The sequence below is a fragment of the Schistocerca serialis genome, chromosome 7 (assembly GCF_023864345.2).
Source record: "Schistocerca serialis cubense isolate TAMUIC-IGC-003099 chromosome 7, iqSchSeri2.2, whole genome shotgun sequence".
NCBI lineage: Eukaryota > Metazoa > Arthropoda > Insecta > Orthoptera > Acrididae > Schistocerca > Schistocerca serialis.
The window spans coordinates 298,977,310-299,003,480 of NC_064644.1; the positions used below are offsets into that span (position 1 = coordinate 298,977,310).

The 26,171-nt window shown below is 44.6% G+C and overlaps 1 protein-coding gene across 8 annotated transcripts in view; it reads left to right on the forward strand.

Moving 5' to 3' along the window:
- LOC126412521 (vascular endothelial growth factor receptor kdr-like) overlaps positions 1–26,171 on the forward strand; it is an 864,770-nt gene that overhangs the window by 737,997 nt on the left and 100,602 nt on the right. For all 8 annotated transcript variants that reach the window (XM_050082152.1, XM_050082155.1, XM_050082154.1 and 5 more), the window contains one exon: positions 22,435–22,590. In XM_050082152.1, coding sequence (XP_049938109.1) covers positions 22,435–22,590 — 156 coding nt within the window. The remainder of the gene's footprint in view (positions 1–22,434; positions 22,591–26,171) is intronic.

Sequence of the window (26,171 nt, forward strand, 5' to 3'; positions counted from 1 at the left end):
TAAGTGTATGAAAAGCGGCTACAGCAAACATCAATAAGTTCATAAATCAAACTGAAACTCTATTGGCCTATTTAACAGAAATAAGGCATTTGGTGGGCGTTTCAATTTTAAAATTCTTTCATTAATAATTTGTTTGCGTTGGCAATATGGTTCAACACATTCTTGCCATAAATTGTCCAACTAAAGTAGCTAACTGTTTAAAAATGGAAATAGAAAATCTTTTTATAGATCTATTAAACAATATTATGGTGTATTACGAAAGCAGTAGTGGACCATGACATGCACTTCGTTATGTTAAATGTTAACACTGATCAGGAGTCCGCCTCTGTAGCATAGCGGTAGCATTATCGCCTACCACGCATGGGGCCCGGGTTCGATTCCCAGCAGGGGACTGGGTATTGTGTGTCCTTCATCATCATTGACTCGCAAGTCGCCGATGTGGCGTCAGCTAAAAAGTGCTTGCAATATGGTGGCTGAACTTCCCCGAATAGGGCCTCCTGGCCAACAATGCCATACACTCATTTCATTTTCACTGGTCAGGAAACAAAATCTGTTAAATCTGAGTTCAAGAAGGTTCTCAGTTCATCAAAAACTGATTACTTCAGGAAACTCATACGATGTGAACTGGAGTCATGAATACAGTGCTCATGACAAGAGTGAAAAATATTACACACTCATTAATAAAGTCTTTACATTATTTGAAAACTAACCCAGATTAGACCAATGTTTAGAAAAAGACTACAGGCATATTGTAGCACGAAAAGGAAACTGCGCTTGTCAGTCAGAGGTAGTGCTGATGTTGATACTGCAGAGTATTGAAGGCCGTAAACAGACTTCAAAGAAAATTCATTACGAGAAGATAATTACATCCGGTCAAAAGATAGACAATATGGGATAAAGTGATGGAGGAGACGGTCAGAACCACACATGAAGTGGAGCAGATAACTTTAAGAGTAAATGATGAAGTGGTAACAGATGTGTGCATAGTTGCAAATCATAAAAGCATTTCATCAGTGTGTTGCCAGCTTCAGTAGACGCCTGCCATGGAACATCTCATATGAGCCATTCCAGATAACTTCTGTAATATGAAATATGTGTGTAGTTAATACTGGAATAATGCCAGAGGATGATTATAAAGCTATTTGAGGGATGATAGTGCTGAGAGAGGACAGAGTTTCGATAAAGGTGGAAAAAGAGTAAAAGTTATACAAAAGGAATTTGCAAAGTTGTGAAAAGAGTATTCACAAATGAAAAAAGTTCCAAAGACTGGAGTTAACTGTAGTTATTTTGTTTTGCGATAAAGAAGACAGTCAAGAAATAAAAAACAATAGCCAAACAGCATATTATCTCTAATCCACAAAAAATTTAAAACAAAATTGTTTTAACTGCGAGTTTAGTACAGTCTACAAACTTTGAACAGAATTCTAAAACAGAACGAGTTTAAATTACCACTTTGCCTGGAATTCGGGGTGTTAAAGAAAGCATGGAACTCACTTTCAACAAAATCTGCACCAGCAGCCTTTGAAAAAAGAGTTGACTTGACCTATATTGGTACAGGGTGATTATAACTAAACTTTTGCTACTTGGACCAGTGCACACAGAAAACTATTTCCTGTATGGGTGCCCAGCTGTATAGGACTGACATTTAGAATGTATGCTACAGTATTTACATTGTTAGTAGTGTTACTGTCATGACTTGCTGTTAGGCATCGGTACTGCTATGGCAATGCAAGAGTCAAAACACAAGCATCATTGTGCGCATTATAGTTGCAGGCAATGAACATGGATCTGGACCAGGTGAGCAGGCTTCAATTGTAAAGCTGTTTTAGCAAAACAGAAATAGTGCTGCTGCTCTTCGCAAGTATTGACACATTAAAGAAATACGGAGAGGACCTCTTTTTGCACTGCTGTTGAAGAATGATTCGGAAGTTCAAATTAACTGGTGATTGGGAATTACTCGTGGGTGAGGCTGATGACCAGCAGCACCACAAATTGTTGAAAAAGTTACCATTGTCATGTCTGAGAATCCAATGTATGATCTTCAAGCAGTGCGTGAGCTGTGTTACGACAGCTGAACATTCTGTGGTCTAAAAGTGCTACGAACATTTGTAAAATGGTATCTCTAGTGTGGTTCCAGGCTGTCATGGATGCAGATGGTTGTCGTATTGAGGAGTTCTTCTAATCTGGGATGTAAATGTGCAACAAAGTTAAAAAATGTTACCCTCTGTTGTGGAAATTAAAATATTTGTTTCAGTGGTGTATTCATTATTTCTCATTTTCTTAAAAATGTTTTTATGAACTTTCATTGCCCTAAGATTGCTTGTTTTTCATGGGAACACTATCAAGTGGGGAATGTTTAACTATAACCACCCTGTATACTAAAGAATATGGCAGAAATGCTTCAGTTCCCATCAGCCTTCATGAGGAAGCTGGATAACTAAGAAGGTATGCGTGTTAGTGGAATATACCTCGACCACCTACATTTTGCTGATTATGGGGTGGTTCCTTCAAGAAGGCCATCGCTGACAACCTGTCCTCTACTCATTAAGCACAATGAAACTTTTATTTGTCCGTATTTATGAATTATGAATTACCTTTACTTTCTATTAAGCCAACATAGCCTACATCCAGAATGAGATATTAACTCTGCAGTGGAGTGTGTACTGATATGAAACTTCCTGGCATATTAAAACTGTGTGCTGGACTGAGACTCAAACTTGGGTAGCTCAGTCAGTAAAGCACTTGCCTGCAAAAGGCAAAGGTCCTGAGTTCGAGTCTCCAACAGCCGCACAGTTTTAATCTGCCAAGGAGTTTCATATCCTATATCATTTTAATATAATCCTTGGATCAATAAATTACTGCTGCTGCTGATGATGATCTTCTTCTTCTTTTTCTACTACTACTACTACTACTAATACAATTACCCAGTATATTGTACTGCTATCTTCTAGAGCATATAAATCTCAAAAATGAATGGAAGAATTTACAAGTGCAAGTTTGAAATTGACTGAAAATCAGTTGTAAGAAGTCTAAAATAACACACAGTGCTCACATCAAAAAGAAAATGGGATGCATTAACAATGAAGTGAAGAGCGCCTGATGCCACTGATGTAGGTCCCATTCCATGCGTTTCCATGCCAACCTGGACACCTTCCTTATAATGTAGGCCTTGAGGCCAAATTAATCAAAAAAAAAAATGGCTCTGAGCACTATGGGACTTAACATCTATGGTCATCAGTCTCTCCCCCCCCCCCCCCCCCCCCCCCCCAAGTTAATCATATGGAAACGATGCATACTGTCAGATAGGACATGCGAGGCCATACCTCCCCACTACACACACACACACACACACACACACACACACACACACACACACACACACACACACACACACAACCATTGCCATGTGGGCGGTGGGTGGAGCTTGTGTAGCACACATTTTTGTCACGAAGAGTGTACTGTGCAATTCATTGCCAGTTCAGTGCCGTCTATGTTCTCAACCTGGCTCATTCTGTTCATCTGCAGGGACTGTTTTTGGTAGTGCTGTTTTGTTCTTGTTTTGTTTTGTCATCAAGTACCTGCAGTGGTAGGCCCGTGATCGTGCAGGTATCACACTGTTGGCACCTGAGGTGGAAACTCCCCACCCAAGCTAAGGAGTAAATGCCCATCATGGCTGGGGCAAAGGGACTCCAGGTAGCGGTTTACTGGCCAGGTAAACTTTGCTGTGGCTGAGTGGTGCCCATGTGGAGAGCTCACATGGTACCATGGCAGAAGATTCACATATGAAACAAATGACATTCTTCTTCTGCTGCATGCCAAATGTCCACAGCAGTCTCTTCCGAAGCTAAGACATTTTGTAATGTGGAGAGGCATGAGCTCAAGATCATCCCTTTCCTGTCTACATGATGGGAGGGACATAGTGCTCAGAGGCAAGGGATAAGTACTTCCCGCAATACGTGATTTGTTCTAGGACTGACAGGGATTCTTTTTTGACTACAACACCATTATTCTTCATTGATCACCTCAAAGACAGGTTTGGGGAAGTGGCACTGATTTAAAAAATGAAAAGCGGCTCCGTTCTGCTTAAAATGGCCTCTCCTGCCCAGTCAAGGGTGCTGCTTGTCTGCAACAAGATGGGAGACGTTCCTGTTACTGAACTTTCTGAATATGGTACAGGGTATCATTTACCATTGACATCTTCTTTTACAGACTGATGACAATCTGCATGATAAATTGGAGTGACAAAATGTGCATTTTGTCAGTTGTGTCCAGTGGAAACCAAAAATCAACAAAGCGGATATTGGAGTTTTCATCTTGGCCTTTGAAGGTGACTTGTTGCCAGAGGTGGTCAGTGTGATGGTGTATTGCTGTGATGTCGAGCCATATATTCCTCCTCCCATGCGGTACTATGAATGCATGCAGTTTGGACACTTGCCGTGGAACACAAGAATTGTGACCCCCTCACATATCAAGAGACCAAGAAGAAATACGATCACCTACATCCTCTTCAGTGATTCTGTCCTCATCCTACATCTACATCTACATTTATACTCCGCAAGCCACCCAACGGTGTGTGGCGGAGGGCACTTTACGTGCCACTGTCATTACCTCCCTTTCCTGTTCCAGTCGCGTATGGTTCGCGGGAAGAACGACTGTCTGAAATCCTCCGTGCGCGCTCTAATCTCTCTAATTTTACATTCGTGATCTCCTCGGGAGGTATAAGTAGGGGGAAGCAATATATTCGATACCTCATCCAGAAATGCACCCTCTCGAAACCTGGCGAGCAAGCTACACCGCTATGCAGAGCGCCTCCCTTGCAGAGTCTGCCACTTGAGTTTGCTAAACATCTCCGTAACGCTATCACGGTTACCAAATAACCCTGTGACGAAACGCACCGCTCTTCTTTGGATCTTCTCTATCTCCTCCATCAACCCGATCTGGTACGGATCCCACACTGATGAGCAGTACTCAAGTATAGATCGAACGAGTGTTTTGTAAGCCACCTCCTTTGTTGATGGACTACATTTTCTAAGGACTCTCCCAATGAATCTCAACCTGGTACCCACCTTACCAACAATTAATTTTATATGATCGTTTCACTTCAAATCGTTCTGCACGCATACTCCCAGATATTTTACAGAAGTAACTGCTACCAGTGTTTGTTCCGCTATCATATAATCATACAATAAAGGATCCTTCTTTCTATGTATTCGCAATACATTACATTTGTCTATGTTAAGGGTCAGTTGCCACTCCCTGCACCAAGTGCCTATCCGCTGCAGATCTTCCTGCATTTCGCTACAATTTTCTAATGCTGCAACTTTCTGTATACTACAGCATCATCCGTGCAAAAAGCCGCATGGGACTTCCGACACTATCTACTAGGTCATTTATATATATTGTGAAAAGCAATGGTCCCATAACACTCCCCTGTGGCATGCCAGAGGTTACTTTAACGTCTGTAGACGTCTCTCCATTGATAACAATATGCTGTGTTCTGTTTGCTAAAAACTCTTCAATCCAGCCACACAGCTGGTCTGATATTCTGTAGGCTCTTACTTTGTTTATCAGGCGACAGCGCAGAACTGTATCGAATGCCTTCCGGAAGTCAAGAAAAATAGCATCTACCTGGGAGCCTGTATCTAATATTTTCTGGGTCTCATGAACAAATAAAGCGAGTTGGGTCTCACATGGTCGCTGTTTCCGGAATCCATGTTGATTCCTACATAGTAGATTCTGGGTTTCCAAAAACGACATGGTACTCAAGCAAAAAACATGTTCTAAAATTCTACAACAGATCGACGTCAGAGATATAGGTCTATAGTTTTGCGCATCTGCTCGACGACCCTTCTTGAAGACTGGGACTATCTGTGCTCTTTTCCAATCATTTGGAACCTTCTGTTCCTCTAGAGACTTGCGGTACACGGCTGTTAGAAGGGGGGCAAGTTCTTTCGCGTACTCTGTGTAGAATCGAATTGGTATCCCGTCAGGTCCAGTGGACTTTTTTTTGTTGAGTGATTCCAGTTGCTTTTCTATTCCTTGGACACGTATTTCAATGTCAGCCATTTTTTCGTTTGTGCGAGGATTTAGAGAAGGAACTGCAGTGCGGTCTTCCTCTGTGAAACAGCTTTGGAAAAAGGTGTTTAGTATTTCAGCTTTACGCGTGTCGTCCTCTGTTTCAATGCCATCATCATCCCGGAGTGTCTGGATATGCTGTTTCAAGCCACTTACTGATTTAACGTAAGACCAGAACTTCCTAGGATTTTCTGTCAAGTCGGTACGTAGAATTTTACTTTCGAATTCAGTGAACGCTTCACGCATAGCCCTCCTTACGCTAACTTTGACATCGTTTAGCTTCTGTTTGTCTGAGAGGTTTTGGCTGCGTTTAAACTTGGAGTGAAGCTCTCTTTGCTTTCGCAGTAGTTTCCTAACTTTGTTGTTGTACCACGGTGGGTTTTTCCCGTCCCTCACAGTTTTACTCGGCACGTACCTGTCTAAAACGCATTTTGCGATTGCCTTGAACTTTTTCCATAAACACTCAACATTGTCAGTGTCTGAACAGAAATTTTCGTTTTGATCTGTTAGTTAGTCTGAAATCTGCCTTCTATTACTCTTGCTAAACAGATAAACCTTCCTACCTTTTTTATATTCCTACTAACTTCCATATTCAGGGATGCTGCAACAGCCTTATGATCACTGATTCCCTGTTCTGTACATACAGAGTCGAAAAGTTCGGGTCTGTTTGTTATCAGTAGGTCCCAGATGTTATCTCCATGAGTCGGTTCTCTGTTTAATTGCTCGAGGTAATTTTCGGATAGTGCACTCAGTATAATGTCACTCGATGCTCTGTCCGTACCACCCGTCCTAAACATCTGAGTGTCCCAGTCTATATCTAGTAAATTGAAATCACCACCTAAGACTATAACATGCTGAGAAAATTTATGTGAAATGTATTCCAAATTTTCTCTCAGTTGTTCTGCCACTAATGCTGCTGAGGCGGGAGGTTGGTAAAAGGAGCCAATTATTAACCTAGCTCGGTTGTTGAGTGTAACCTCCACCCATAATAATTCAAAGGAACTATCCACTTCTATTTCACTACAGGATAAACTACTACTAACAGCGACGAACACTCCACCAACGGTTGCATGCAGTCTATCCTTTCTAAATACCGTCTGTACCTTTGTAAAAATTTCGGCAGAATTTATCTCTGGCTTCAACCAGCTTTCTGTACCTATAACGATTTCGGCTTCGGTGCTTTCTATCAGCGCTTGAAGTTCCGGTACTTTACCAACGCAGCTTCGACAGTTTACAATTACAATACCGATTGCTGCTTGGTCACCGCATGTCCTGACTTTGCCCTGCACCCGTTGAGGCTGTTGCCCTTTCTGTACTTGCCCAAGGCCATCTAACCTAAAAAACCACCCAGCCCACGCCACACAACCCCTGCTACCCGTGTAGCCGCTTGGTGCATGTAGTGGACTCCTGACCTATCCAACGGAACCCGAAACCCCACCACCCTATGGCGCAAGTTGAGGAATCTGCAGCCCACACGGTCGCAGAACTGTCTCAGCCTCTGATTCAGAACCTCCACTCGGCTCTGTACCAAAGGTCCGCAGTCAGTCCTGTCGACGATGCTGCAGATGGTGAGCTCTGCTTTCATCCCGCTAGCGAGACTGGCAGTCTTCACCAAATCAGATAGCCGCCGGAAGCCAGAGAGGATTTCCTCGGATCCATAGCGACACACATCATTGGTGCTGACATGAGCGACCACCTGCAGATGGGTGCACCCTGTACCCTTCATGGCATCCGGAAGGACCCTTTCCACATCTGGAATGACTCCCCCGGTATACACACAGAGTGCACATTGGTTTTCTTCCCCTCTCTTGCTGCCATATCCCTAAGGGGCCCCATTACGCACCTGACGTTGGAGCTCCCAACTACCAGTAAGCCCACCCTCTGCGACTGCCCGGATCTTGCAGACTGAGGGGCAACCTCTGGAACAGGACAAGCAGCCATGTCAGGCCGAAGATCAGTATCAGCCTGAGACAGAGCCTGAAACTGGTTAGTCAGACAAACTGGAGAGGCCTTCCGTTCAGCCCTCCGGAATGTCTTTCGCCCCCTGCCACACCTTGAGACGACCTCCCACTCTACCACAGGTGAGGGATCAGCCTCAATGCGGGCAGTATCCCGGGCAACCACAGTTGTAGTCCGATTGGGGGATGCGTGGGACGAGCTGGCCGTCCCCGACAAACCCCCATCCGGAACCCCACAGTGATGCCCATTGGCAACAGCCTCAAGCTGTGTGACTGAAGCCAACACTGCCTGAAGCTGGGAGCGAAGGGATGCCAACTCAGCCTGTATCAGAACACAGCAGTTGCAGTCCCTATCCATGCTAAAAACTATTGTGCAAAGAACGTCTGAACTAATCTACAGAGAGCGCAAATAAATCAACACAAAATTTAAACAGTTATTAAAATACAAGATTGCGTAGTAAATGCAGTAATGCTGCTACTTGCGCACTGCTGACACACTGCTCGGCGGCAGAAGGAGACTACGCGATTATACACTATTCAGGTACTAAAACGCGATGCTACAACTCTCAAATACTATAATACGCCTGAAATTTATGAATTAAACAATGCAAGTACCAAAAACACGCAAAGAAATTAAAAATTAAACTATGTAACAAATGAGTGAGCTAGGAGTATACAACTTGCTGCTGCAGCTGCTTATCCAACGACGGCAGGGAGCACACTCCTCTGTCTCCTCTGTCTCTTCTGTCTCTAGCTCTTGGATCTGCTCCCATGGCAGTTGGGGATTCTTCTCCTACTGCTACCCCTTTGGGAGTGTCAACTCCCTGTCTGCTGGGGACATCAGTCCCCACCCCCCCAGCTGGAGAAGCAATACCCTCCTCCAGCATTCCTGAACAGAAAGGGGTCCCTCGGGACGCTCCCCTCCAGAATTATGCTGATCTGCAACAGGAAGCCAGGTGGCGGCTGACAGAGCAACACATCGGAGCTCATAGGACTTGGCATTTCTCTTCTGTCCCAGAGTATGGAGCAGACAAGCCTGGTAGCTCCCATGCCACCAGACCCTCACATGCTCTGCCTCTGTTTCCATTCTTGGTGGCCTCTATGGTCCCAGACTCCCTCAAACAACCTGTGTATTAGTGGTTTATCCTCACAACCAGTGGCAGAAAGTGGCCTTGAAGCATGACTGCCTCCTTGGTCCCTTCACACCCTCACAGGATCCTGATACCATGATCCTCCAGCCAAACTGTAGTGGTTTTTTTCCATCACTTTGCTGAGCTGTGACACCTTTTGTGCATGTCTCTTGTTTCTTGCATAGCCCTGCAAGAAACTTGTTTCCCAGCAATGCAGCCCCTTGCCCCCTGCTGCTATGGGGGCTATTTTGTGAATCCCACTGACTATGAAGTGTGTCAGGTGGTGTTTGCATGTATGTTCTGGACTACTCCTTATTGTCTCAATACCTTTGTATCATTTACCACATGTGTTTGCCTGAGCTGCTAATGTCTCGTGTGTACTCAAGAGTCGATGTTAATCACTTTGGGGCACCAGTACTCCAGGCAATGGCTGCCGTGCCAGATGGCCCTTGCTGTGGCTGTGTGCCACCCACAGAGAGAGCCCCTGATCAGAGTGGGTGGTACTAGGGCAGATACTTTGCGCATGAAGCGACAAAAGCTTCACCATCCTGGCCATTCTGTGGCCGTCTCTGAGTGGTAGCAAGTGTGACACTCCTTTTGATCCTTCAGCCTTCCCCTCCCTGGCCACCCCCTGGGAGGAGGGTCAAACTCGCCGGCTTGGATTGAAACCTCTCCCTCGGTACCTGGTTTGTACCAGGACGTATAGTGGAAGTTTTGGCATGACCAAGCCTTTGATTTCTGTGGAGACGATTGAAGATAAGTATGGCAAAGTGGAATCGATGAGTAAAATGCGATCTGGTGCTTTGCTCATGAAGACATCTTCTACTGCCCAGTCTGATACCCTGCGCGCTTGTGACCATCTTGGTGACATCAAAGTTTCTGTCACGCCCCACCAATCTCTGAACTCAGTACAAGGCACAATTTTTCACTGAGATCTTCTTCTCCAATCTGACGAGGAGCTTTGTGCTAACCTCGAGTGGTGGGGGTTCGCTTTATTCGCCGTGTGCAGCTAGGCCCTCCAAACAATTGCACTGGTATGGGCTCATTTATCCTGGCCTTCAAGGGGGATGTCCTCCCAGAGAAGGTCAAGGTCACGGTGTATCGGTGTGATGCGAAACCTTATATTCCACCACCGATGAGATGCTTTAAATGCTTATGGTTTGGATAAATGTCTTCCTGCTGCACCACTGATCCCCTCTGCGGTGATTGTGGGTGCCTCCTCCATGAGGGGAGTGCCTGTGCTCCCCTGCCAGTGTGTGTAAATTGTCATGGATAGCATTCTCCATGCTCGCCTGCGTGCCCGGTGTTTGTGAAAGAAAGGAGGATTCAAGAGTACAGAACCTTAGATTGGCTCACCTATTACTGAGGCTCAACAAAAGTATGACTGGTTCCATCTTGTGTCTGTGACTTCTACTTTTACTTCAGTTACGTCCATTCCCCCTCCTACCCCCTCCTCTTCCCAGCCCCATTTACCATTGACATCTTCTTTTACAGACTGATGACAATCTGCATGATAAATTGGAGTGACAAAATGTGCATTTTGTCAGTTGTGTCCAGTGGAAACCAAAAATCAACAAAGCGGATATTGGAGTTTTCATCTTGGCCTTTGAAGGTGACTTGTTGCCAGAGGTGGTCAGTGTGATGGTGTATTGCTGTGATGTCGAGCCATATATTCCTCCTCCCATGCGGTACTATGAATGCATGCAGTTTGGACACTTGCCGTGGAACACAAGAATTGTGACCCCCTCACATATCAAGAGACCAAGAAGAAATACGATCACCTACATCCTCTTCAGTGATTCTGTCCTCATCCTACATCTACATCTACATTTATACTCCGCAAGCCACCCAACGGTGTGTGGCGGAGGGCACTTTACGTGCCACTGTCATTACCTCCCTTTCCTGTTCCAGTCGCGTATGGTTCGCGGGAAGAACGACTGTCTGAAATCCTCCGTGCGCGCTCTAATCTCTCTAATTTTACATTCGTGATCTCCTCGGGAGGTATAAGTAGGGGGAAGCAATATATTCGATACCTCATCCAGAAATGCACCCTCTCGAAACCTGGCGAGCAAGCTACACCGCTATGCAGAGCGCCTCCCTTGCAGAGTCTGCCACTTGAGTTTGCTAAACATCTCCGTAACGCTATCACGGTTACCAAATAACCCTGTGACGAAACGCACCGCTCTTCTTTGGATCTTCTCTATCTCCTCCATCAACCCGATCTGGTACGGATCCCACACTGATGAGCAGTACTCAAGTATAGATCGAACGAGTGTTTTGTAAGCCACCTCCTTTGTTGATGGACTACATTTTCTAAGGACTCTCCCAATGAATCTCAACCTGGTACCCACCTTACCAACAATTAATTTTATATGATCGTTTCACTTCAAATCGTTCTGCACGCATACTCCCAGATATTTTACAGAAGTAACTGCTACCAGTGTTTGTTCCGCTATCATATAATCATACAATAAAGGATCCTTCTTTCTATGTATTCGCAATACATTACATTTGTCTATGTTAAGGGTCAGTTGCCACTCCCTGCACCAAGTGCCTATCCGCTGCAGATCTTCCTGCATTTCGCTACAATTTTCTAATGCTGCAACTTTCTGTATACTACAGCATCATCCGTGCAAAAAGCCGCATGGGACTTCCGACACTATCTACTAGGTCATTTATATATATTGTGAAAAGCAATGGTCCCATAACACTCCCCTGTGGCATGCCAGAGGTTACTTTAACGTCTGTAGACGTCTCTCCATTGATAACAATATGCTGTGTTCTGTTTGCTAAAAACTCTTCAATCCAGCCACACAGCTGGTCTGATATTCTGTAGGCTCTTACTTTGTTTATCAGGCGACAGCGCAGAACTGTATCGAATGCCTTCCGGAAGTCAAGAAAAATAGCATCTACCTGGGAGCCTGTATCTAATATTTTCTGGGTCTCATGAACAAATAAAGCGAGTTGGGTCTCACATGGTCGCTGTTTCCGGAATCCATGTTGATTCCTACATAGTAGATTCTGGGTTTCCAAAAACGACATGGTACTCAAGCAAAAAACATGTTCTAAAATTCTACAACAGATCGACGTCAGAGATATAGGTCTATAGTTTTGCGCATCTGCTCGACGACCCTTCTTGAAGACTGGGACTATCTGTGCTCTTTTCCAATCATTTGGAACCTTCTGTTCCTCTAGAGACTTGCGGTACACGGCTGTTAGAAGGGGGGCAAGTTCTTTCGCGTACTCTGTGTAGAATCGAATTGGTATCCCGTCAGGTCCAGTGGACTTTTTTTTGTTGAGTGATTCCAGTTGCTTTTCTATTCCTTGGACACGTATTTCAATGTCAGCCATTTTTTCGTTTGTGCGAGGATTTAGAGAAGGAACTGCAGTGCGGTCTTCCTCTGTGAAACAGCTTTGGAAAAAGGTGTTTAGTATTTCAGCTTTACGCGTGTCGTCCTCTGTTTCAATGCCATCATCATCCCGGAGTGTCTGGATATGCTGTTTCAAGCCACTTACTGATTTAACGTAAGACCAGAACTTCCTAGGATTTTCTGTCAAGTCGGTACGTAGAATTTTACTTTCGAATTCAGTGAACGCTTCACGCATAGCCCTCCTTACGCTAACTTTGACATCGTTTAGCTTCTGTTTGTCTGAGAGGTTTTGGCTGCGTTTAAACTTGGAGTGAAGCTCTCTTTGCTTTCGCAGTAGTTTCCTAACTTTGTTGTTGTACCACGGTGGGTTTTTCCCGTCCCTCACAGTTTTACTCGGCACGTACCTGTCTAAAACGCATTTTGCGATTGCCTTGAACTTTTTCCATAAACACTCAACATTGTCAGTGTCTGAACAGAAATTTTCGTTTTGATCTGTTAGTTAGTCTGAAATCTGCCTTCTATTACTCTTGCTAAACAGATAAACCTTCCTACCTTTTTTATATTCCTACTAACTTCCATATTCAGGGATGCTGCAACAGCCTTATGATCACTGATTCCCTGTTCTGTACATACAGAGTCGAAAAGTTCGGGTCTGTTTGTTATCAGTAGGTCCCAGATGTTATCTCCATGAGTCGGTTCTCTGTTTAATTGCTCGAGGTAATTTTCGGATAGTGCACTCAGTATAATGTCACTCGATGCTCTGTCCGTACCACCCGTCCTAAACATCTGAGTGTCCCAGTCTATATCTAGTAAATTGAAATCACCACCTAAGACTATAACATGCTGAGAAAATTTATGTGAAATGTATTCCAAATTTTCTCTCAGTTGTTCTGCCACTAATGCTGCTGAGGCGGGAGGTTGGTAAAAGGAGCCAATTATTAACCTAGCTCGGTTGTTGAGTGTAACCTCCACCCATAATAATTCAAAGGAACTATCCACTTCTATTTCACTACAGGATAAACTACTACTAACAGCGACGAACACTCCACCAACGGTTGCATGCAGTCTATCCTTTCTAAATACCGTCTGTACCTTTGTAAAAATTTCGGCAGAATTTATCTCTGGCTTCAACCAGCTTTCTGTACCTATAACGATTTCGGCTTCGGTGCTTTCTATCAGCGCTTGAAGTTCCGGTACTTTACCAACGCAGCTTCGACAGTTTACAATTACAATACCGATTGCTGCTTGGTCACCGCATGTCCTGACTTTGCCCTGCACCCGTTGAGGCTGTTGCCCTTTCTGTACTTGCCCAAGGCCATCTAACCTAAAAAACCACCCAGCCCACGCCACACAACCCCTGCTACCCGTGTAGCCGCTTGGTGCATGTAGTGGACTCCTGACCTATCCAACGGAACCCGAAACCCCACCACCCTATGGCGCAAGTTGAGGAATCTGCAGCCCACACGGTCGCAGAACTGTCTCAGCCTCTGATTCAGAACCTCCACTCGGCTCTGTACCAAAGGTCCGCAGTCAGTCCTGTCGACGATGCTGCAGATGGTGAGCTCTGCTTTCATCCCGCTAGCGAGACTGGCAGTCTTCACCAAATCAGATAGCCGCCGGAAGCCAGAGAGGATTTCCTCGGATCCATAGCGACACACATCATTGGTGCTGACATGAGCGACCACCTGCAGATGGGTGCACCCTGTACCCTTCATGGCATCCGGAAGGACCCTTTCCACATCTGGAATGACTCCCCCGGTATACACACAGAGTGCACATTGGTTTTCTTCCCCTCTCTTGCTGCCATATCCCTAAGGGGCCCCATTACGCACCTGACGTTGGAGCTCCCAACTACCAGTAAGCCCACCCTCTGCGACTGCCCGGATCTTGCAGACTGAGGGGCAACCTCTGGAACAGGACAAGCAGCCATGTCAGGCCGAAGATCAGTATCAGCCTGAGACAGAGCCTGAAACTGGTTAGTCAGACAAACTGGAGAGGCCTTCCGTTCAGCCCTCCGGAATGTCTTTCGCCCCCTGCCACACCTTGAGACGACCTCCCACTCTACCACAGGTGAGGGATCAGCCTCAATGCGGGCAGTATCCCGGGCAACCACAGTTGTAGTCCGATTGGGGGATGCGTGGGACGAGCTGGCCGTCCCCGACAAACCCCCATCCGGAACCCCACAGTGATGCCCATTGGCAACAGCCTCAAGCTGTGTGACTGAAGCCAACACTGCCTGAAGCTGGGAGCGAAGGGATGCCAACTCAGCCTGTATCAGAACACAGCAGTTGCAGTCCCTATCCATGCTAAAAACTATTGTGCAAAGAACGTCTGAACTAATCTACAGAGAGCGCAAATAAATCAACACAAAATTTAAACAGTTATTAAAATACAAGATTGCGTAGTAAATGCAGTAATGCTGCTACTTGCGCACTGCTGACACACTGCTCGGCGGCAGAAGGAGACTACGCGATTATACACTATTCAGGTACTAAAACGCGATGCTACAACTCTCAAATACTATAATACGCCTGAAATTTATGAATTAAACAATGCAAGTACCAAAAACACGCAAAGAAATTAAAAATTAAACTATGTAACAAATGAGTGAGCTAGGAGTATACAACTTGCTGCTGCAGCTGCTTATCCAACGACGGCAGGGAGCACACTCCTCTGTCTCCTCTGTCTCTTCTGTCTCTAGCTCTTGGATCTGCTCCCATGGCAGTTGGGGATTCTTCTCCTACTGCTACCCCTTTGGGAGTGTCAACTCCCTGTCTGCTGGGGACATCAGTCCCCACCCCCCCAGCTGGAGAAGCAATACCCTCCTCCAGCATTCCTGAACAGAAAGGGGTCCCTCGGGACGCTCCCCTCCAGAATTATGCTGATCTGCAACAGGAAGCCAGGTGGCGGCTGACAGAGCAACACATCGGAGCTCATAGGACTTGGCATTTCTCTTCTGTCCCAGAGTATGGAGCAGACAAGCCTGGTAGCTCCCATGCCACCAGACCCTCACATGCTCTGCCTCTGTTTCCATTCTTGGTGGCCTCTATGGTCCCAGACTCCCTCAAACAACCTGTGTATTAGTGGTTTATCCTCACAACCAGTGGCAGAAAGTGGCCTTGAAGCATGACTGCCTCCTTGGTCCCTTCACACCCTCACAGGATCCTGATACCATGATCCTCCAGCCAAACTGTAGTGGTTTTTTTCCATCACTTTGCTGAGCTGTGACACCTTTTGTGCATGTCTCTTGTTTCTTGCATAGCCCTGCAAGAAACTTGTTTCCCAGCAATGCAGCCCCTTGCCCCCTGCTGCTATGGGGGCTATTTTGTGAATCCCACTGACTATGAAGTGTGTCAGGTGGTGTTTGCATGTATGTTCTGGACTACTCCTTATTGTCTCAATACCTTTGTATCATTTACCACATGTGTTTGCCTGAGCTGCTAATGTCTCGTGTGTACTCAAGAGTCGATGTTAATCACTTTGGGGCACCAGTACTCCAGGCAATGGCTGCCGTGCCAGATGGCCCTTGCTGTGGCTGTGTGCCACCCACAGAGAGAGCCCCTGATCAGAGTGGGTGGTACTAGGGCAGATACTTTGCGCATGAAGCGACAAAAGCTTCACCATCCTGGCCATTCTGTGGCCGTCTCTGAGTGGTAGCAAGTGTGACACTCCTTTTGATCCTTCAGCCTTCCCCTCCCTGGCCACCCCCTGGGAGGAGGGTCAAACTCGCCGGCTTGGATTGAAACCTCTCCCTCGGTACCTGGTTTGTACCAGGACGTATAGTGGAAGTTTTGGCATGACCAAGCCTTTGATTTCTGTGGAGACGATTGAAGATAAGTATGGCAAAGTGGAATCGATGAGTAAAATGCGATCTGGTGCTTTGCTCATGAAGACATCTTCTACTGCCCAGTCTGATACCCTGCGCGCTTGTGACCATCTTGGTGACATCAAAGTTTCTGTCACGCCCCACCAATCTCTGAACTCAGTACAAGGCACAATTTTTCACTGAGATCTTCTTCTCCAATCTGACGAGGAGCTTTGTGCTAACCTCGAGTGGTGGGGGTTCGCTTTATTCGCCGTGTGCAGCTAGGCCCTCCAAACAATTGCACTGGTATGGGCTCATTTATCCTGGCCTTCAAGGGGGATGTCCTCCCAGAGAAGGTCAAGGTCACGGTGTATCGGTGTGATGCGAAACCTTATATTCCACCACCGATGAGATGCTTTAAATGCTTATGGTTTGGATAAATGTCTTCCTGCTGCACCACTGATCCCCTCTGCGGTGATTGTGGGTGCCTCCTCCATGAGGGGAGTGCCTGTGCTCCCCTGCCAGTGTGTGTAAATTGTCATGGATAGCATTCTCCATGCTCGCCTGCGTGCCCGGTGTTTGTGAAAGAAAGGAGGATTCAAGAGTACAGAACCTTAGATTGGCTCACCTATTACTGAGGCTCAACAAAAGTATGACTGGTTCCATCTTGTGTCTGTGACTTCTACTTTTACTTCAGTTACGTCCATTCCCCCTCCTACCCCCTCCTCTTCCCAGCCCCAACCCATTCACCCCATGCCTTCTGCCTCTTCCTCCTACCTCTCCACTCCCCTTCCCCCTCTCTACGTCAGTACCCATACCCTTCGGTTACTGCTCCCCCTCCCTCGCCAGAGAAGTGCTCCCCTCCTTTGGCTGCCGCCGGTACTGGAGCTCCCGTCTGAAAGGTGATCTGCTGCTCCATATTGGCAGTGCGATCCGCGACCAGTGGGCACCAAGATTGCCTGGTGTAATGCCATGCCTGCCATCGCTGACTTCTGCCCTTATCTTCCTTCCCACGAGAATAAGCAGAAACGCAAGAACAAGGGCAAGGCCCCTCTCATACCCACTGAGGTGCAGCCTTGCCCCCCTCCCCCGTCCAGTCAGTGAACCAACAGTGTCTGACCCCACCTATATGGATATTACCCCATCCTTATCGGTGACGGATGGTGACTCAGCGGCGTGACCGACTCTGGTCTGTTTGGTCCCCATTTGGACTCTGGCTTGAGAATCCTCCAGTGGAATTGTAATGGATATTCGCATCACCTTCCATTGTTGCAGCCCCTTATTTCCTTCTACTCTGCCACTTGTATTGCGCTCCAGGAGACCCATTTTGTCAGTTCGTACTCACGTGACCTTCATGGGTTCCACACTTTCTGTCTGAACCAAATTGGCCCCTTGTGGGCTTCTGGTGGTGTTTGCACCTTGGTCCACAAGGACATTGTTAGTAAATGGGTTCCCCTCCATACCACTCTGGAAGCCATTGCTGTCAGGGTCCATCTGGCCACTCCAATCACAATCTGTAATCTCTACCTCCCACCTGACAGGCTTCCCACATCCCTTGACCTAGCCACCCTTCCCCAACAACTCCCTTCTCCCTTCGTGCTAATAGGGGACTTTAATGCCCACAACCCTCTTTGGGGTAGTCATACAACTGCTGCCCTGGGCAGGACAGTTGAAGCTTTTCTGGCAGGGCTTGACCTCTGTTTGCTAAACACAGGTGCTCCCACACACTTTAGTGTGGCGCACGGCACTTTCTCTACCATTGACCTCTCCATCTGCAGTCCCGGCCTTCTTCCCTCCATTCAGTGGGGTGTCCACGATGACTTATGTGACAGTGACCATTACCTGATTATTTTTGACCTTCCTTCAGTGTGTCTCATTCCGTCACCCTCCCAGGTGGGCCATCTGTAAGGCTGAGTGGGGTGCCTTCTCCTCTGCTCCCATCCCCCCTATATTGCCACATGACAGTGTTGATGAATCTACACAGACTTTGACTGCCGCCATCCTTTCAGCAGCTGTTTCAGCAATCCCTTCTTCCTCAGGTTCCCTCCACCGAAAGATGGTCCCTTGGTGGACTCCGGAAATTACTGCAGCCATAAGAGACTGCCATCGTGCTCTTCAACACTTCAAGTGGCACCCTTCTACTGCTCTTCTTCTGGTCTTTAAACGACTCCACACCCGAGCCCGCTACCTAATCAAATCTCTGAAACGGATTTGCTAGGAATGATATGTAGCTGCCATAGGACCACACACCCCCCTATTCACAACTCTGGGTGAAACTCAGGCGAATTTTTGTCTATCGTCCTCCCACCAAGGAGATGGCTGTAGTGTCTTAACTGCAGAATTGGTAGCCATCTTGCACTCTCTGGACCATATCCGCTCCTGCTGAGGACTATTCTTCGCTATCTTTAGTGACTCATTGAGCAGTTGCAGACCACCTGTTGGTCATCACTGTCCAGGACTTCCTTTCTCTCCTTGCTCAACTTGGATGCTCGATGGTTTTCATTTGGACCCCAGGCCATGTTGGGATTCCTGGCAATGAACTTGCTGATCGACTGGCTAAATTGGCTACTACCAGGCAATCTCTTGCTATTGGCATTCCAGAAAGAGACCTTCGCTCGACATTGTCATCAGGTTTTGGCCCCTTGGGATGCAGAATGGCACTCTCTTTCTTCACCAAACAAGCTCAGTGCGATTAAGGATTCTACAACTCCGCGGTGGTCCTCCTCCCGGGCCTCTTGTAAGGCCTCTGTCGTCCCATGCCAGCTCCGTAGCAGCCGTACTTGGCTGACTCACAGTTATCTCCTTCTGTCATTGTGGATTGATGTTGACTGTGGCTCACATCTTACTGGACTGCCCCAACTTAGCCACCCTGCGACAGTCTTTTAGCCTTCCAGACTCTCTAACCCTGGTGTTAGCTGGCAATGCCTCAGCTGTGGATCTCGTTTTACATTTTATTTGTGATGGAGGTTTTTATCACCTTCCACCTTATTGGTGAGTGGAGGGGCTGGCAGGCCCTCTTGCTCCCTCCTTTGCCCTGACTGGATTGGCTTCAACTGGGTTTGGTGGTTCACGCTTGCCTTCTGCCTTCCCACTCCTTTCCTTATGGGATCTGTTATGTCTTGAGCATCTTATGTCTTAAGCCGTGCTGCCTCTATAGCTGCCCATAATTGTGAAAGTGTCACAGGTGCAGGATTTTGTGCGAGAACTGACCTACTGATTATGTTCCATAAATGTTAAATGAGATTCAGGTAATGATCTGGCTGGCCAGATTGTTAACTGGAATTGTCTAGAATGTTCCTCAAACCAGTTGCAAACAGTTGTGGCCTGTTGCCATTGTGCATTGTCGTCCATAAAAATTCCATTGTTGTTTGGGAACACAGTCCAGATGGTCTCCATGTTGCCGAAAATAACCACTTCCAGTCAATGATTGGTTCAGTTGGACCGGAGGACCCAGTCCATTCCATATAAACACAGCTCATGCCATTGTGGAGTCACTGCCAGCTTACACAGTGTCTTGTTGACAACTTGGGTGTATGGTCTTGGGTGGTCTGCACAATGCTCAAACGCTACCATCAGCTCAGGACTCACCTGACCAGCTTAAGGTTTTCCTGTCATCTAGGGCGCAACAGATATGGTTGTGAGGCACTGCAGGCAATGTCGTGCTGTTAGCAAAGGCACTGACAAACATCTTCTGCTGCCATAGTCCATTAATGCTAAATCTCACCTCACTGTCCTAGCACATACATCCGCATTACGTTTCACATAGATTTCTGCAGTTATTTCATGCAGTGTTGATTGTCTGTTAGCACTGACAGCTATATGCAGATACTGCTACTCTCAGTTGTTAAGTGACAGCCTTCAGCCAATTGTTCTCTGTATTGAGGGTAAAGCCTGAAATTTGGTATTCTCAGCATTCTCTTGGTGCTGCAGTTCCCAGAACATTGAGTTTCCTAACAATTTCCAAAATGGATTGTCCCATGCATCTAGTACAAACAACCATTCCACATTCAAAGTCTATTACTTCCCGTAGTGTGGCCATTATCACATTGGAAATCTTTTCAGGTGAATTGCCTGAGTATGCTTTGCTAATGAACTGCTCTTTAAAGATGTGAAGAGGAATTGAGAGTCTCGCTTGGGTAGCTCAGTCGGTAAAGGATTTGTCGTGAAAGGTAAAGGTCCCAAATTCAAGTCTTGGTCTGGCACACTTTTAATTTGCCTGGGAGTTTCATATCAGCACACACTCTGCTGCAGAGTGAAAATATCATTCTGCTCTTTTATACCTTGTGGATGTGATACTACGGCCATTTGTTCATAATGTGCTTACTGCTATCCCATGGCTTTTGTCACCTTAGTGTAAGCCCATTGCATATTGCGTTCAGAAGCAGACGCGAAATAATGATGCTTAAGATTTTTTTGGTGACAGATCCATAAGAGTATACATTGCTATTTTAGAAAATGCATCACTATTGCTTAATGTCTAAGATATTGGCTCAAATAATGAGACCTCACTGAATAGCATTTTGTTAGAGAGTAATTGGAGAAGACCTGTTTCCTTGTCAGCAATTTAGAATGTGCACAAAAACAAAGAAGAATGTTCTGCCATTGGTAGAGTATTTGTAACAGCTGATTGTCTCACTGTACTTTCAAATGTGCACCAACTTCAAATATTAACTCATTTATGCAATTACCAGTTTCATCTTTTGCAGCCCTATCAATACATATTTGTTGTTCACAATTCATTATTAACTGTTGTTTACCGCATTGACTCATTTTAGTTTTGACAGTGTGTTGTTCACTCACTGTTGTTTTCTTAGATGAAAAAGGACTGGAAGAAGTAGCTTCAGTTAAGTCTGTGGGCATTACAATAGACAGTGAGCTAAATTGGAAACAGCAGATAAGTACTGTTTTCAGTAAGCTAAGCTCAGTGATATTTATAATGACACAACTGACTCAGTACTCAGAGACCTCTTGTGCACTGTCCAGCATGGACTTTTTGAACCATACACGTGATATAGAGTAACACTATGGAGGAACTCGACTATCACAGGAATGGAGAGAATATTCACATTACAGAATCAAGCCATTCGAATTATATTGAAAAAGAAGCCAAAAGAATTGTGTAAAAGTTGTTTCAAAGAACTAAACATTATAACCCTGCCATCATTGTATATGTTCAAGACCAATGTGAGTGCATTATGTGATAACTCAAAACTGGAGACTAGTGAGACTGTTCATACACACAACACAAGCAACAGAAAACAACTGCGGTGCATTCCCTGTAGACCTTAGATTCTTTAAAAAGGACCCAAATAACCTGGCATCAAGTTAATACAAGCAATGCCAAGGGAATTACAAGACCTCAAAACTGAGGAAACAATCCCCACAACTCTAAAAAAGTTTCTGATACAAGGATAATTTTATAGTGTAGGTGACTACATTACCAAACATTGATCAAAAGTTCATCCTGTGAGTGATAAATCTCTCACATCATAAAAAGAACTAGCAACAGAAATCAGTGTTAAAGAAATTAACAATAATTAGGAACCACTGATGTATAATATAAGCTAATTAAATTCACAAAATTATTATTATTATTATTATTATTATTATTATTTTTGTTTGTATCATAAGTCATTTTGTAACTTGTAATATTATGAATATACTGCATCATAAGTAATTGTGTATGATGTAATATTATATATATACTGTGAAAGCTCCTATGTATATTTAATGGTGAGGTATTTTATGTACTTACATATTTCATATTATCCAGATTGTAAGCCTAATGACCTGTCACATGTTAAAAGTAGATATCTGTACAAAAGGTAATTTACGGGACCAATAAAATTGCACACACACACACACACACACACACACACACACACACACACACACACACACACTCTTTTAAAAACAAGAAATTCAGAATATGCATAAATGTGATTTTTATGACGCACATTAAACCATACAATTCACTCTTTCCTGTGGTTCATAAGCATTGATTATTTTTCTTATTGAAAACATATGATTTCATTATTCCTGTGAATGAAGGAATATTATTGTTCCAAAATGTTAATAAGACAATCTGTTATCAGGTATTTCGATACGGCAAGGAGAAACAGTTTATTCATTTCAGTCGGAGTTGATAATTGCAAATGCATCGGAGTCTGATGAAGCTGAATATAAATGTGTTGCCTGTACACGCAGTCCAAGCAATTGCTCAGATGCAGTTTCCACTTTCAAAGTGGCAGGTAAGTTATTTTCACTTTATGTAATTCATTAAAATTTTGTTACAAGTATTCTAACGAGAAATAAAAGTGAACATTGATTAAGAGAGGTTTAGTGTGTCCGCTTACAATGGGAACAGTTTTAAAAGTTACATAACAATTATGTTTTCTGTTACGGTGATTAAAAACATGAGACACGAGCATTTATGGATATAAGCACGTCAAAAAAGTTTTACATCACCTTGGTTCTAAGAGTTCCAGAACATGTACAGAAAATTGGAATAGAGATCAACATAAATACCATTTGCACCCTTTTTATTGCTCATGAAAACCACACATTGCATGTTGTATCACCTTCAGAGGTGGTGGTCCAGATTGCTGTACACACGGGTACCTCTAATACCCAGTAGCACGTCCTCTTCCATCGAGGCATGCCTGTATTCGTCGTGGCATACTATCCACAAGTTCATCAAGGCAATGTTGGTCCAGATTGCCTAACTCCTCAACTACGATTTGGTGGAGATCCCTCAGAGTGGTTGGTGGGTCACATCGTCCATAAACAGCCCTCTTCAATCTATTTCAGGCATGTTGGATAGGGTTCATGTCTGGAGAACATGCTGGTCACTCTAGTCAAGTGATGTCAATATCGTGAAGGAAGTCATTCACAAGATGTGCACGATGGGGGACGAATTGTCGTCCATGAACATGAATGCCTCACCAGTATGCTACCGATATGGTTGCACTATCGGTCGAAGGATGGCATTCCCGTATCGTGCAGCCATTACGCCATCTTCCATGACCAACAGCAGCATATGTTGGCCCCACATAATCCAACCCCAAAACATCAGGTAACCTCCACCTTGCTGCACTCGCTGGACAGTGTGTCTAAGGCGTTCAGCCTGACCAGGTTGCCCCCAAACGTGTCCAATGATAGTCTGGTTGAAGGCAGTTGCAACACTCATTGGTGAAAAGAGCATGATGCCAATCCTGAGCGGTCCAATCAGCAGGTTGTTGGGCCCATTTGTACCGTGCTGCATGGTGCCGTGGTTGCAAAGATGGACCTCACCATGGACGTCGGGACTGAAGTTGTGCATCATGCAGCCTATTGCACACAGATTGAGTTGTAACATGGTGTCCTGTGGCTGCACGAAAACCATTCTTCAACATTGTGGCATTGCTGTCAGGGTTCCTCCGAGCCATAATCTGTAGGTAGCGGTCATCCACTGCAGTAGTAGCCCTTGGACAGCCTGAGCGAGGCACGTCAACAATAGTTCCTGGCTGTCTGTATCTCCTCCATGTCCAAGCAACATAAATTTTGTTCACTTCGAGATGCCCGGACAGTTCCCTTGTTGAGAGCCCTTCCTGGCACTAAGTAACAATGCTGACATGATTGCATCGCGGTATTGACCGCACTATAGACAACACGAACCGTGTACTTCCTTCCTGGTGGAATGACTAGAACTGATAGGCTGTTGGACCCTCTCCATCTAATAGGCACTGCTCATGCATGGTTGTTTACATCTTTGGGTGGATTTAGTGACAGCTCTGAACAGTCAAAGGAACTGTGTCTGTGATACAATATCCACAGTCAACGTCTATCTTCAGGAGTTCTGGGAACTGGTGTGAAGCAAAACTTTTTTGATGTGTGTATTTCACTAGCACAGTACTCATTATTGTCCAGTGTAGTCTGTAGGCTTGCTGAAACTATAACAACAAGGTAATAGTTCCATGGTTACAAAAAGGCAATATTCTAATCAGAGTGAATTTTGTCAGTTCCATACAGTAGGTAAATGTAGAACATAAATTCTTATTCTCAATTGCCCACTACCGAAATACTACTTCAGTGATTTCTTCTTCTTCATGTGCCTTAGTTCCATGTCAGTGCAGAGTTGGTGTGGTTATTAATTGATTTGGCATGGTTAGTTTAAGGGGTGGCTGGGTGCCGTTCCCGTGTCCCTGCTTCTCAAAAACCATATCCATGCTAAGCAACACACTGAACCACCTCGTTAACTCTCTGGGTGGTTTCAAACCATAGCCAGCACACCTTGCTATCCCGGAACTGATGCTATGTGTTGAGGTGTCTGTGGGGAGAGGTGCTAATGTCAGTTTCAATTTATTCCATAGTAAATTTATGTCAATATTTGAAAGTTGCTTTCCTAAAAAATTATCCACAATATCCATAAAAAAAAAGTAACCCATGGATCACTAAGGGAATTAAAATCTCATGTAAGAGGAAGAGGGAAACTTAAGTAAAGGCCAGAGTAAGTCGAGATCTGACATTACCTGCATGCTACAAATGTACAGTATTATTTTAAGGAAATTCATTAAGATGCCCAGAAGTATGCCTGTCTTGACAGAAATAAATAATGCAGGTAATAAGATTAAAATTATATTGGATACGTTTGAATGTGAGACAGGACAGCTAAGATTGCTTTGTAATTAAACTAAATAACAATATTGTGACTGATAGTTCACAGGTTGCAACTGCTTTTAACAGACATTTTCTAAATGTAGCTGCAAATACAGGATTAAGTGATTCTGTCCCAGAAGCAAGAGAATATATTAAAATGCCATTCTGCTAAACTAGAAGCAGTACTAACAACATTCACTAAAATTAATACAATTATAAAAATTCTGAAAAGAGGACCTCTTGTGGGTTTGATAGAACATCAGACAGAATTCTGAAAAATTGTTCCATCTTCATAACTAATGTCAGGTTAACTTCATAAGAAAGTTGACAAGACAGATTTAAACAAACAATTATTGTCCAATTTCCTGACTTGACATCTTATTCCAAAATATTCTAAAAAGTCGTGAACTCAAGAGTAACCTCTCACTGAAGTGCAAACAACTTACTTAGCGATGTGGATTCCAGAAGGGTTAATAGACTGAAAAATGCTATTTATACATTCACTCATCAAATAGTACGAGCCTTAAATAATAATATATCACCAGTAGACTGTATTATCTCTTAAGCCATCCTCACACTGGATGAGGCAGCTAATGTTACGGACAATGCAGATGTGACATCCCACCTGGCTAGAGAGATAGCACTGTCGTCCCACGGGGCAAGCAGGTTATTATGATTTGCACTTTCAGTGCTCTCCAGTCGCAGTATGCGGTGTTTGGTGTAACGTGCATAGTAAGCGATTGTCAAATAAAAGTAGAGGAAAACGCAAAGATGATTCTGGACTCATTGATGGCTTAACAGTGAATAATGCTGTAAAACAATCTGACATATGTACTACAAGAAGTTATTCCTTAACTCAAGTGAATCTTCATCCTATTTTTGTCTTCAAATTGAATATAGTTATAGTGTCTAATGTCACTTTGCGCATAATATACGCGTTTTCGATGTTGGTGTGACTACAGTTACTCAGAAGTTATGTAATTCATTATGTAGAATACAAGATCGAGAGTCATTTTGTAATTATTTTGAATGGAAGACAAGATTTTTTTGAAGCACAAAGCTTCATAAGAGAAAAACTTCCAGTGTGAAACTTGGGTTTACTTTCTGATACAGATTGACAGTTACATAAAGATATCTGGCCATTAGGGAAACATGCCAGTTATTTGACTTTGCAACAAGAATTTCAAGAAATACA